At 41.9% G+C, this 14,355-nt stretch overlaps 1 protein-coding gene across 1 annotated transcript in view; it reads right to left on the bottom strand.

Annotated features, from left to right (window-relative positions):
* The window catches only part of CTNNA3 (catenin alpha 3), a 955,294-nt gene that overhangs the window by 892,417 nt on the left and 48,522 nt on the right, over positions 1–14,355 (bottom strand). The window contains exon 4 of the mRNA XM_056849344.1: positions 6,088–6,207. Within this exon, the coding sequence (XP_056705322.1) occupies positions 6,088–6,207 (120 nt within the window). The remainder of the gene's footprint in view (positions 1–6,087; positions 6,208–14,355) is intronic.

Here is a 14,355-nt window from a genome sequence, read left to right as displayed (position 1 = left end):
TATTCAATCACAATAAAACAGTTGGAAGCTGAAAATTCAAAGCAGGTTGTTTTTATTAGCCAATATACAAGTGCTGGTGAAAATTGCCTAAAGCGCAGAGCAATTTCCACCCACATCAAAGGATTGCAAGCATGGATATAGACTTTGATGATGGGTGGTTACAGAAGCGAAATACACACGTCAGACTGGACTGTCCAATAAACCTTTTGGACGTATAAGCAATTATTTGCATATCCAATAGAAAATGCTCTTCAAGGAGTTGCCTAATGGTTAATGAGGAGGCACAGCTTCACATTCCAAGATGACATGTCTTGTCTTAAATCAAAGCTCCAGGCTTAATTAAGGAACCTGCCTGTACCAAGAGGGAATGACCTCACCTAGTCAGCTGCCTGCCAACTGCTTGCTGGGTCACTGTGACCCAGGCTTCTCAGCAATGAATATAGCTTGACCAAAGTACATGTTACCCATAATGCAAAGTGATTCTAGACTTGTACATAAGAATCTATATATATGTGTGTGTGTTATGCTATGTGAATATGCATATATGTGACAGCATATATGTTTTCTCTATAAACTAAGTTAATTAGGGCACTACATGCACAGCAACCCTGGTATTCCTTGGTGGTCTCCCATCCAAATACTAACCAGGGCTGACCCTGCTTAGCTTCCGAGATCTGACGACATCAGGCTTTACCATGCTGCCTTCCCTCCTTTCTTTTTTGGATAGTGAAGAAAAATACATAAAATATATTTCTAACCTAACAGACACACACATAAAACACCCACCCCTCCAAAAAACAATCCATTCTGTTTCTAGAAACTGTTTACACCACTCCTAACATATATCTAAATAAGGCTAAATAAGGCTATCAATCAGTTAAATAATTTGTCATTGGTTTAATTGTGTGTGTGTTATCAATATAGCGGTATGCTCCTGAGCACAATTACACCCTTCTAAATCCATCAAAGCCAATTGGTTCAGAAGGGTGTAAATTTGCCTAGGATGGCACAGTAGGTGGCTTTTTTGAATTTTTGAAGGAATTTTTAAATTTGTAATTTACAACTTAATTCACAACATCTGTTGCTCGTTGTTAGGGTTGCCAACTCTAGGTTGGAAAATTCCTTGAGATTTGGCATAAAGCCTGAAAAAGACAGGATTTGGGGAGGGACCTCAGCAGGGTATAATGCCATTGACTCCACTCTCCAAGCAGCCATTTTCTCCAGGGAAATTAATCTCTTGTAGTCTGGAGATCAGTAGTAATTCTGGGAGATTTTCAGGCCCCACTTGGAGGTTTGGAACCCTACCATTCTTAGAAAGATTCCTTTTCATTCCCTGTTACACTAACAAACTAGAACCAAAATACTTTCAAACAATAAACAGTAACTTTCCTGTAATCCTCAACCTAAACAATTTAAAGCAAAACTCACCAGATAAACCTGTTTACACTTGCTAAATCTAATACAACACCTGATGCTCAACCATAAACTGTAAAATATAAAGCTTGGAATTAAATTTAGATATGTTTGAAAACACTGTCACCTACTGGCAGGTTTTTTAAAAAAATAGGTTACAAGGAACACTGCACACACTGTATTGGCTCATACAGCTTCCAACAAAATGCAATAGTGGGCACCAGTTATTCTAAACTATTCAACACAGGAAAGTGGTGACCCAAATTATTCTAGTTGATGAAATGGTAACAGGTGGCAAACTTTTGTACAGGCATTTTAAATTCACAGTGCTAAATCAGAAGGAGAACATAAGGACCAAACTAGACCTGAGTTGGTAGATCCATTAGTTTACATCTGGGTCTGCCCCAGCAATGTATAAAGCAAGGGGTGGAAGTTCTAATTTTTAGAATAAAGGAAGTGCTAAATGAGGGGAACTGAATGCTCCCAGTACACGCCACTCTCCTCCTCTTTCTCACAAACAGCTTTGCTGCCATCATGTTTTATATGATCATTAGACAAGACTCAATAACCACAGATTCATGTTATCCTTATTTGTTTATCAAAGGAACAGCCTTTATACTGACCCATTCCAATGGTCTATCAAGCTGCAGACCAAACATTCTGACCTAGGAGGAGCCTCTGAATCCAGGTTTTCAAAGTGTCTGAGTCACTTCGCACACTTCATCATTTACACGCTATATGTAAAACCACCCAGAGCCACAAGAAAAGGCAGGATATAAATATCTTAATTAATACACAAATAAATTACAGACCCACATTGAGTATCTGGATAAAACACTTTGTAGAACATACATGTCTTTCTGGTGCACCTAAATCAAGTACAGTATCCTAATAGCTCATTTTTGAAGCACTAAGATTAGCTATTTCTACAAGGAGATTTTTCCTGGAGTGCTACAGGGTGGGTTGGCCATTATGACCACTGGGACTTTTCATGGTGGGCCGATGCCCCCCCCCCAGACTGGGCCAAACCGGTGGCAAAAAGGGCAGCACCTGGCTCAGAGAAGCTGTGTGCAACACAAGGAAGGGGGCACCTGGCCAAACGCCACGCTACACAAGCCTGCCTGGGCAGGAAGGGTGGCACTTTTCTCCCTCCTTGTGGCGGGGGGGGGGGGCGGCAGGACAGACCTAGGTGGGGCCCTTTTGCAGGGCTATTTTTTCCCTGTCCAGCCCTGCCTGGGTAGAATACAACATTCCACTGCTTCATCCAAGAGCTTTCATAGGACACCATGCTTTTCCTGAGCCACACTTCTGGATCTTTCCCTTTTAAGCCAGAGCCAACAGAGAGGCCCTTTGCTCTGACTTTAGAGGGAAAATTGCATGCCAGTTGCAGGCTGAGCCTCTGCGTGAAAAAGCTCTGCCCACAGTCCATTCAGACGGGGGGCTCTCAGCATCACCTTCAAAATGGCAGTGCTCGGCTCTGGCTTTCCTTTCACCCCTTTTAGCCACTTTAAAGGGATATTTTTTCTTTAGCAACTGTGCGTTGCGGTGGTGAGTTGCAGCTCAGCTGCTGGGGGGAGATGAGATTTCTGGGTCGCTGGGGCTGCAGTTGATGCTTCAGCAACAAGAAAAAAAGGAATGGGGAGGGGAGGGACCAACCGTGAGAGGTGTGGGGATGGGGCATGGGAATGCCATCCGTATGTGTTGCTATCCTTCTTGCTGTTTCTCACATGGTGGGGGCGGTTTTTCCCACTCCTTTGTGCAACCAGCCTTCATTCAATTAGAGTAACATCTTAAGCAGAGTTACCCTCTTCTAAGTGCATCGAAGTCTATGTGATTAGGAAAGATATAACTTTGCTTAGAATGGCAATCCAACAAAATGAACCAAACACTATATTTTCTGTTTCCATTACAATAACAAAAATAAACAGGAAAACTTACAACCATTAGTATTAATGTTTGTCACTCTGACACCTGGCTTTCTGATTTAGCTAATTCAGGGCTCCCCAACTTTTGTGAGCCTGCGGGCACCTTTGGAATTCTGACATAAGGTGGGCGCAACTACAAATTGGTTGCCACAAGAGGCAGAGCCAACCACAAAATGTCAAGGAAGGAAGTCATGCATAATTCAAACGGGTTTACAGCTTTATATTATAAAACCTTTAAAGAGGAATTAGGCCCATTACTTTTGGAGGTTATGAATACTAGTCTAGAACAGGGGAAGGTACCAGGGTCTTGGAATCAAGCTAATATTACCTTGATTCCGAAACCTGAAACAGACCAAACAGAGGTGAAAAATTATAGAGCAATTTCCCTCCTTAATAATGATTACAAACTCTTTGCTGATATATTAGCGGAAAGATTAAAAAAGTACTAAAAGAATTAATACATGAAGACCAGGTAGGCTTCCTCCCGGGTAGACAAATAAATCAAAACATTAGAACAGTGATAAATCTAATAGAACTAGCTGAACAAAAACCAGATTTGCAAATGGCATTGATGTTTGTAGATGCAGAAAAAGCATTTGACAATGTACAATGGGGGTTTATGAAACAGGTGTTACATAATATGAACTTTGGTCACAAGTTCATTAGAGCAATAAATAGTATTTACACAAGGCAAACAGCTTCAATCTTGATAAATGCGGAAGCTACATCCAGGATAGAAATACAAAAGGGAACAAGACAAGGATGTCCACTTTCCCCACTTTTGTTTATTCTGGTTTTAGAGGTACTCAATATAAAAATTAGAACAGACCCCATTATAAAAGGAGTCAGAATAGGTAAAAATGAACATAGAGTAAGAGCATAAGCAGATGACATGGTCTGTATTCTAACGGATTTATCACATAACATAAAAAGATTGATGGAAATCTTCCATATATATGGGACTTTTTCGGGATTTAGACTTAATAAAGAAAAAACAAAAATCCTGGCAAAAAATATTACAATAAAGGAAAAGCAAGCTCTAGCTGAAATGGCAGGATGTAAAGTAGAAAATAAAATTAAATATTTAGCTATATGGATATCTAACAATAATATAAATCTTTTTCAAAATAATTACTCCAAAACATGGGAAGCGGTCAAATACCATTTCAAAAATTGGGAAAAACTTCAAGTCTCATGGGTAGGTAGAATTTCGATAATAAAAATGATGGTTTTACCAAAAATGTTGTTCCTGTTTCAGAACATACCTATTTTGAAAATAATTGCAGTTTTCCAACAGTGGAAGAAAAATATGCTAAAGTTTATATGGGATAGTGGCAGACACAGAATTGCATACAAAAATCTAATAGACAGTAAAGATAGAGAAGGGCTGGCCCTTCTAGATTTAAGATTTTACTACGAAGCAGCTTGCTTTAACTGGCTAAAGGATTGGATCAATTTAAAAAATCTGAGATTAGACCTAGAAGGTTTTAATCTAAGATATGGTTGGCATGCCTATTTATGGCATGAGAATGATAAATTAAATAGAGATTTTAACAGACACTCCGTAAGAGCCAGCCTACTGCAGGTCTGGAAGAGGTATAAAAGAGGGTTTGAGACTAAAACACTGGGCTGGCATAACCTGTTTGAAGAGATCATAAGGAGAAAACCCATTATGGACAATGATAGTAGAATTTACAGGGATTGTATACAAAAGGGAAAGGACAAATGGGAATTAAAAAGTATGGGAAAATTAGGTATAACAGACTGTCTTAAATATTTTCAAATACATGATATCTTTCAAAAAGATAAGAAGCTTGGTTTCACAGATCAAAAATCAGAACTAGAAAAAGGATTCATTGGGTGTAGGGTTGCCAGGTCCCTCTGCCACCAGCAGGAGGATTTTGGGGCGGAGCCTGAGGAGGCCGGGGTTTGGGGAGGGGAGAGACTTCAATGCCAATTGCCAAAGTGGCCATTTTCTCCAGTTGAACTGATCTCTATTGGCTGGAGATCAGTTGTAATAGCAGGAGATCTCCAGCTACTACTTGGAGGTTGGCAACCCTACTTGGGTGAGTAGAGTCCCCAAACATGTTACATAGATTGGACCATCAATTCACACTTCTGTTTTCCTGCCAAAATTCAAACTGCAGTTTCTTTACTCAAACAGACGTGCTAACCTCCCTTCATCAGAAGAGGTGGCACCTTCTCCAAGTTCTGATAGTCCTTGAACAATGCAGGAAAAGGCTTCTCAGGAGATCACCTTTTTACAGTCAGCTCCCATTTGATATCTATGAGACCTCTCCTGCTGTTAACCCCTAATGGTCCTCTGGCTAAACTGCTAGAGGCCTGGATAAAATATCCAGCTTGATACTAAACTGAAATTGCCAGGAATCCCCGTGGAAAATCTAAATAGGCATTCCCCACTTTCCTGTAGAAGCTTACTAGATGACCTTGAGCCATTATACACTGTCAGACAAACTGACCTCACAGAGTTTTTGTGAGGATAAAATGGAGGAGAAGAAAAAAATGTAAGCTGCTTGGGGTCTCCATTGAGGAGAAAGGTGGGGTATAAATGAAGAAAACAAACAGACAAGATGCTTGCACAATGACAGCCCCAGTTGCTTTCCTTTGCTCCTTCTTAGGTGGCTATCTCAGGCACGCTTGCATAGGAACTGAACTGAACTCCATGAGCTTGACTTTTAACTAGAAATGCATAGGACTGGATTGTTACAGTTTCTTTCAATATTCTTACCTGCTGCCGCTTGTATGCCAACTGGTCCAGCTTTTCCAGTTCTTTCTGAAGATTTTTATATGTTCTCTGCAGTTCAGATTTACTAGATACGTTTTGAAGAGAAAGAAATGTTCTCTGCACCTGTGGCCATGTAGAAAAAAATATTAATCTCTCATATATATTGATTTTATACAAGCCACAAATGTGTACTTTTACTTACAGTGCAGTCCTAAACCAAGTTAACAGCCTCCTAAATTCACTGAAGTCTATGGGCTTAGAATGGGGTAATGTCGCTTAGGAGCACACTGTTTGAAAATTAATATTTGTAATTCAGATATCAAGTTAAATTATGCAAGATTGCTTTGTTGACACCAAGGTAAATTCTGGCATGCAGCTTTGGGAGTACTCAGTAGATAATCCCCGGAATCCTTCCTTGTCTCACAAAACCGCAAATAAAGATTCTTGCACAGAAGGCCAATTTGTCTCGATGTTTTCACCAGTGCGTCCCCACTTGAATCACCCTGTGATCCATTCAGCTAATGCAAAACATCCTACCAGAACTGCCTTTCAGAAAAGGATGAAGGATGGTTTTGAGGTTAATCGTTCCTTTACTAAAGCTTTCCTTTCATTTTCAGCAACATCTGTTGGACCTGCCATGTTCAATCAAGTTATTCCAGAGTATCTCCATGTGTTGCAGTATCTGCTGGCAAGACATGAGGCTTTACCTCAAATGCTTTAAATGCATCAAACAATTAAGGGCTGTGGAGGACACAGTTACTATGGTGACAAACACAACCTGGAGGGAAAGTTAGAACATTTATACTAATAGGTAGACAAATATAGATCCTGGGGAAAGGGGATTGTGAGTTTGTGTAAACTGGCCCTATCTTTTTGTGTGAGATCTGTGGGAGGGGAGATTGATAAAGGGAAAGAAGAGAGACAGGTCAAAGGATGGAATGTTTTCATCCTTTTACCCTTTTTCTCCCCCTGCCCCTATACCTCTTTACTGGCATCCAAGTAAGAAAACCCATAAGTAGAGAAAGTTTCTGTGAATATATCACTTAACTGGATCAGGAACCACCAACATAAACAAGTATCGAGTCAGTGTAGTATAGTAGTAGAATGTTGGACTAGGATCTGGGAAATCCATGTTCAAACACTCTGCCATGGAAGCTTGCTGGGCGACATTTGTTCAGGAACACTTACTCAACCTAACCTACTTTACAGGGTTGCAGTTTTAAGGATAAAATGGAAGAATGGAGAATGATGTTGTAAGTTGCTTTGGGTCCCCATTGGGAAGAGCAGTAGGGCATAAAATATCTAGATAATGAATAAAGAAAGGGCGAAAATGCATGGTCACTTAGCCCAGTTCCAGCCCAGTTCCCTCCCAGTTTCACCCAGGATCAAATCTTTGCAAACGGACGATACCTTATTTACTCTTCTTTCAGCCCAGTATCGAAGCGAGATGAACCCGCCCTTTCCCATTCCTCTTCTTGGAGAAACAGAAACAGGGGGAAACACAGATGATTGGCATTTCTCACAGCCAATCGCGAAGCAGTGTTTGAAGCGGCAGGGATTCAACTGTTTCCTGCCTGCTGCTACTTCGGAGCTTTTTCTGAGAAAAAGAAAGTCTTTTTTAAAACAAGGCTTGGATTCTCCCCCCCCCCTTCTTTCAGGTAGCTCCGTTTTTTGTTTTTTAGTTCTTAAAATGCTTTTAAAATTACAAGTGGGGGTGGGGAAAGCCTCCGTCAATTCGAAAGGACCAATCACCAGGAGCTGGGGGGGGGGCCTTACTCAGCAGGAACCCGCATTTTCTGTTTACATGGATCCATTTGCACAGTTTAGTCCCTGCTCATTCCAGGTAACGCGGGTGCATTTGATCCTGGGTGGAACGGGGATGGAACTGGGCTAAGTGACCATGCATTTTCGCCCAAAGTAAGCACCCAAATCAAGAAGCTATTCAGCCACACTGCGTTAGTTTCAGTGGGCTAGGCATGGATATGCACATATGAATGCATATTCCATTGAAAGCATTGCTCTAGGAATACATCAAATCCACACTCAAAATAGGCATTTGGATGCACATTGGACTTATGCCCAGTTCCTGATCTAGCAAATGATATATCGTAAGGAAGCCTGCTTTACACGGGGCTCTCCTTCCTGGCTCCTTGGAGGAAGGTTGTGATACTAATTCAGTAAAGATATACAAAGTTTTCCTCCAAAACATGTGCTTGTACCACAATTATGGTTTGTAGTCCAGCATCACTTGTACTGTCAAATAGTCAATCTGTGTCTGCAAAGGTTCAAATGCATGAGCTGATTTTACAATGGATGTGCTCCAATGACTTCCACTAAGCACAAGGAAAGGACTTTCATATTGGCTGATCAACCATGCACAGCCAAGCCACAGGACTTGAACATTGCCTGTATCAGGAGCAACGTTGGTGCTGGACCGTACTGTGCTATTTAAGAAGACATCTGTGCTCTTGGGAGATTAAGTTCCAGCATGGGAGCAAGAGTCAGCATACCTATCCTTCTTCTAAAATCCAAATAGTATGGAGCAAGACAGCCTGATACTCATCTCCCTGTTGATCCTGATAACCAAAAAAAATGTTCTATTGCATTGCCAGTACAGCTTCTCACACCTTTATAGTTGCTACGTTGTGGTTTATTTGGCCATTGCTTCTGTGAATTTTTATTATTGATCTTGATAACCACGCAGACTTATCACACACTGGATTACAATGAAGTATGCATGGCTTGGTTCAATTGACACATTAATATTTTTTAGGTCCACAGATAAAGGCTATCAGAATGGGGAATGGCTAATCAACTTTAATATGAAGAGGAATTAAAACATCTTGTAGGTCATTTATGCATGGGAGTTTTACCTGAGGTTCGTTGCTGGCTAGACTCACACTTTTCTGTTGAGAATCTATGTACCGGCCATCTCCCAAGCTCAAATCCAGTCCTGCCTCTTTAAATTCTGCTCTATAATTGGCTTACTTCGCAGTGCTCACCATGAGAGAAGACTTCCTTCTCCCCCCCAAACCCAACTACAGCATAAAAAAGCATTTTAAGAACAAAAACCGGAGCAATCTGAAAGAAGGGGAGGGGGGAATCCAAGCCTTGTTTTTAAAAAGCCTTTCTTTTGCGCAGAAAGAGCTCTGAGGTAGCAGGAAGCACTTGAATCCCCGCCTCTTTACACACTGCTTTGTGATTGGCTGTGAGAGAAGCCAATCTTTTGTGTTTCCCCTGCTTGCCCTCTGCATGGAAATTTGAGCCGGGCTGAGCTCAGGGGAGAGGGAAAAGTCAGATTAACAGAGGAATGAGAGGACCCAGGTTGGTTTTCGTTGGAACAGCATCGAGCTGATCGCTGGTGCTCCATCTCAGTATTCCTCATATCTTGCATTAGTTTATGATGGAACTGTTCTGACCATTTGAGCCTCCTATTTCCAGGCAATGTACCATCATCTAATTCTGGGGTTGGTTTCAGAAAAAAACATTATTAGAATTGAATCTAAGCAGAAGTCTCAATGGACAGTGGTCACTCACAGGACTGTCCCCTACCTCAAAAGAAAACCACATAACTCAGTAACACAAGAGCTACAGCTATATAGTCAATTGTACTGGCCCAATGAGAGGTTATAAAAGTAAAAGTACCAGCAGACATGTCATAACTGGTGCCATATAATAACATAAGATTAAACTATGAAAGTTATTCAAGAAATCTTAAACCCGGCTTATTGGTGACCAAATCCTTTGAAATTCTATCCAAACGGCACAGTTAAATAGTAGAAAGCTAGTGTGGTATAAAGGTTAGAGCATCAGACTAGGATCTGGGAGACCCAGGTTCAAATCCCCATTCTGCCATAGAAGCTTGCTGGGTGACCCTGAGCCAGTCACATGTTCTCAGCCTAACCTACATCACAGGGTTGTTTATATCATGGAGAAGAGAATAACGTAAGCTGAACTGAGTCCCCACTGGGAAGAATGGTGTGGTACATATGAAGAAAATAAATAAATAAGGGAATGTCTCTTTATTGTCAGTTCTATCATTCTATACACGTATCTAATAAACACATGGTTTAGCTGCAAGTGAGACACTTTTTTTGATACACGTAAGCTGCCATGCAATGCTTGTTCCAATGCTTATTCAGAATTATGTGAGAAGACTTCGGACTACTATTTAGAGTGATTTTGAACATGTCTGCATTATCTCATGTAAGGTGCAGTTTTGATTAGCAACATGCACCTCTTTAGCAGCTATAGGATATACACATTTTTATAATCCTCCATATGGTATATGTAATCCTGCATAGTAAAATGTCATGCACTGCACGTTCTAGTCTGGATGGAACACCTCTAACACTAAAGAAATAAAATACTGTGCCAAGACCCATTTATGGGTTTGCCCCTTTTCTTCCCCCCATTTTTATACATTTAACAAATCTCTTCCTTGGTCAGCAGTTTCATTTTTGAAGTGAATGACATAACCTTTAAAATTAATTTTTGTTCAGTGATCAAACTCCTCAGTTTTATTCTATGAAAATTACAAAACCTCAGAGCCGTGGAACTGAGAAGCAAAGAACCTCCTCATCTGCTCTCAAATGATTAATAGCAAGTTTTGCAGCCAAGATCCTCATGAAGGAGTAATACAATATGTTGGCACACCACTGCAGAAGAACACGCTCAAGGGGGAAACTTTACAGGCATATATAAAAAGTATGGCCTTTTTAATTGCCATGCACCAGCAAACCGTTCCGAAAGACAATGCTGCGCATACCGGGGTAGCTTTCTGAGCTAGGCAAGGCTTCTGTAGCCTTCTGTGGCGGGGGGGTTACCTTGTGCTGGATCAGGTCCACAGTTAAGAGCATTTCAATTCCCTGAGGGAGCTTTAAAATATAATCACAAAAGTTAAAGACTTCGGAAAGGGGATGGGGGAACCAAAGTCAGAGCTCCTGAAAGATTTCAAGAGTATTAGAATCTGGCCATGGATGGCAGTGACCAAAATGCTGTTAATGCTTGATGGTTGTTCAGTAGCATAGGTTAGAGTTACCTGGTACTCGCAGTCTATTTTCTAATTAATAGGACTGCATAAAAAAGAAATCCTTTCAGCAGACACAATAAGAATGACTAAAGGCTGTGCAACCAAGAAAAGTATGATTACTCCATTACAACAGAGCTCAGCAATATGCACAGCAGATTATATAGCTCTAACATGCTCTGTAAAGGAGAGAAATGAATTCTTTAGGGGTATTTTGTTTTTCATGAATACTATTTTTTAAAGAAATGGAAAAAAGATTATGATGTTCCTTAGTACAGACGCCAAGTTTCTGAAATATTCAACACCAGACTTCTACAGATTTCAATCATTTTAGTACTCTGCAAATAATAATGCAATGAAAAGATTTCAGAAATACTGAAGCTATACACGAGATGATTACCTAAAATTGGTTATTACTACATGAAGTGTAAGAATGGTATTATTTTAGAAAACTGATCCAACACGAGTTACAAAAGATATAACAAAGTTCTAAAAAAATACACAAGAAATGCAGAAACCATTTACTGTTTTATTTACATAACAAAGCACTGCTCTAAACCCTAATTCCATGAGATATAGTAGGCTAATAAATCAAAATATATAAATACTAAGGGAAATGTCTGTTTTGTTTTAATCTGAACTATTGCATTCCCACAGTGCCTGCATTACTTACAGAGCATTCCTGAGCTCTAAGGGCGAAAACCCTTAGGAGGCCAGGAAGGCGCTGCGCCGGCATTTGTGGCCCGAACCAGCGTTAGTGGCCCAAACACCCGTGGGAAGGCCCGGTCGCAGGGTGCTGCCACAGCAGAACTAGCCCCGGATGCTGACGGGGCCATCTGCCAGCGTCCGAATGCTGTCAAAGTCCGCGCCAGCGTCCCGGGAGGCGTCCTGGTAGGTGTACCCGGGGTGTTACAGCGCTGGGTGGGGGCGGGACCGCCTTTAGGCGGCCTCCAAAGCCCTTTTGGGCTGGGAACGCCACCTTTTAGGTGCTGGGAAGAGGTTTCGACGGGGCCGAAACCTCCTTTGGAGGCAGCGCAGCCGCGTTGCCTCCTAAGCCGGGTGCAGGCATTCCTCTCAGGAATGCAGTGTAAAGTGCTACAACAAGAGACTTGTGGCACTAGATTGTGGGCTGGAGTCACTAAACTACTTTAGGGCTAACCACCTCGCTCTCAGATCTCAAATCTCACAGATCAAATGCTGCAATATGCCTAACCACGGAGACTGTTCAGAAGGGGCAGTCAAAGCAAATTGTTGGTAACTGATTTTTAATAGCAATCAGAGACAGGATATCTCACAGTTGTATTGACAACAGCCTGCTAACTTTTAGGCACAATTCAAGGTGCTGGTAATTAAAGCTCAAGATGATCTGGGCCCATCAAAGCTTAGAACCTTCGCCCATATGATCATGTCTGTTGTGCTTGGCAACTGGCGGGATCTTGGGAGGTGGAGTCATGGGGGGGCAAATGCATCACATACACCATGATGTCACTTCTGGGAAAACCCAAAAATGACACAAACCATGATTTCACTTCTGGGAAAACCCAGAAATGACATCACGCCGCTCTAGGAGTTGCCAGAAACCATATGCTAAAACCACAGAGTTTCCAGCAATGTCACGCTGTGTGCGATGCTGGCTTTTTAAAGATATTCTTCTCCTGCGCCACTCAGAACAGGTGGTAGGCCATATCAGGAAGCCTGGCAACTAGTAAGATGTATAAATAAGACCATGTTTCTAGTTCCATCTGCTAAGAAATTGAAAATGATGTCAAGAAGTAGGAACTTTTTTAGTTATCTTACATTGACTTTGCAATTTCCTCCCTTGGGAGGACTCCAGAGCCCAACCCTGAAAGAATGTGAAAGATGTGTGTACAGACACACGAATCAATGCTGCCTTGATGTTTAACTTCAAGTGGTATTATGAGGCTGTATTTTCAGGAATGTGTAAGTATTATTATTTATTAAAACATTTATATCCCACTAGGGTTGCCAGGTCCCTCTTTGTCACCGGTGGGACGGTTTTGGGTTGGAGCCTGAGGAGGGAAGGGTTTGGGGAGGGGAGGGACTTCAATGCCATAGAGTCCAATTGCCAAACCGGCCATTTTCTCCAGGTGAACTGATCTCTATCAGCTGGAGATCAGTTGTAATAGCGGGAGATCTCCAGCTAGTACCTGGAGGTTGGCAACCATCTATCCCGCCTTTCCTCTTAGTTCAGGGTGGCTTACAATAATGGTTAAAATATTCCCAGATAAAACCAAAGATAAAATAACAAGCTCCAAATTCCTTCTCCCCCTTAAAAGATGCCAGCTATTCGAACCCCAAACAGGCAGGCCTTGCAGCACCTTCTGAAGGTCTCCAAGGAGGGGGCCCCTCTCACCTCTTCAGGGAGCCCATTCCACAGAGCAGGAGCTATGACGGAAAAGACCCAGGCTCTGGTCGATGCCAGACAGGCCACCCTAAGTGGTGGGATAGCACAGTTGGAGCATAGGGACATATGGAAGGAGACGGTCCTTCAAATATGTGGGTCCGTTTGTGAAAGAGTTTAAAGGTCATAACCAGCGCCTTGAATTAACCTCAGAATCAGACTGGCAACCCATGTAGCTATTTCAAAATGGGCAACATATGTTCCCAGTGGCTATATTCCCTGACAGCAGGCAGGCTGCCGCATTCTGAACCAGTTGTAGTTTCTGGGTGGTCTTCAAGAGCAGCCCCATGTAGAGCATGTTGCAGTAATCTATTATTCTAATCCGAACATGAGGTTACAGAAGCATGGATCAGCATAGCTAGATCAGTTGAGTCTAGGTAACAAAAAAGTTGGTTAATGAGATGCAGCTGATAGAAGGCACTCCTGGCCACCATGCCAACCTGCTTTTCAAACAGCAAGGCAGGGTCCACAAGCTCCCCCAAGTTTTTAACCTCCTCTGAAGAAGCCAGTCACGCCATCAAGGACAAGTGTCAGTCCCTGTAGAATTCCCAAACAGACACACCTCCGTCTTGTCTGGATTTGGCTTCAGTTTGTTCTGCCTTAGCCACCTGAGCACAGCCTCAAAGCACCAGTTCAGAACCAAGACGGATACATCTGGAGGCTTGGATAATGAACAATAGAGCTGGGTGTCATCTGCATATTGGTGACACCCAACCCCAAACCTCCAGACAATCTCATTCAGCAGCCTCATTCAAGAACATGAGTGAGAGAACAGAACCCTGTGGCACCCCCACAAGATAAATTTCACCCAGTTGATTCT

This window comes from Euleptes europaea, chromosome 5 (genome assembly GCF_029931775.1).
Source record: "Euleptes europaea isolate rEulEur1 chromosome 5, rEulEur1.hap1, whole genome shotgun sequence".
Lineage (NCBI taxonomy): Eukaryota > Metazoa > Chordata > Lepidosauria > Squamata > Sphaerodactylidae > Euleptes > Euleptes europaea.
The sequence above is the reverse complement of the archived record's forward strand: the minus strand, read 5'-3'. Positions and strand labels throughout refer to the sequence as shown.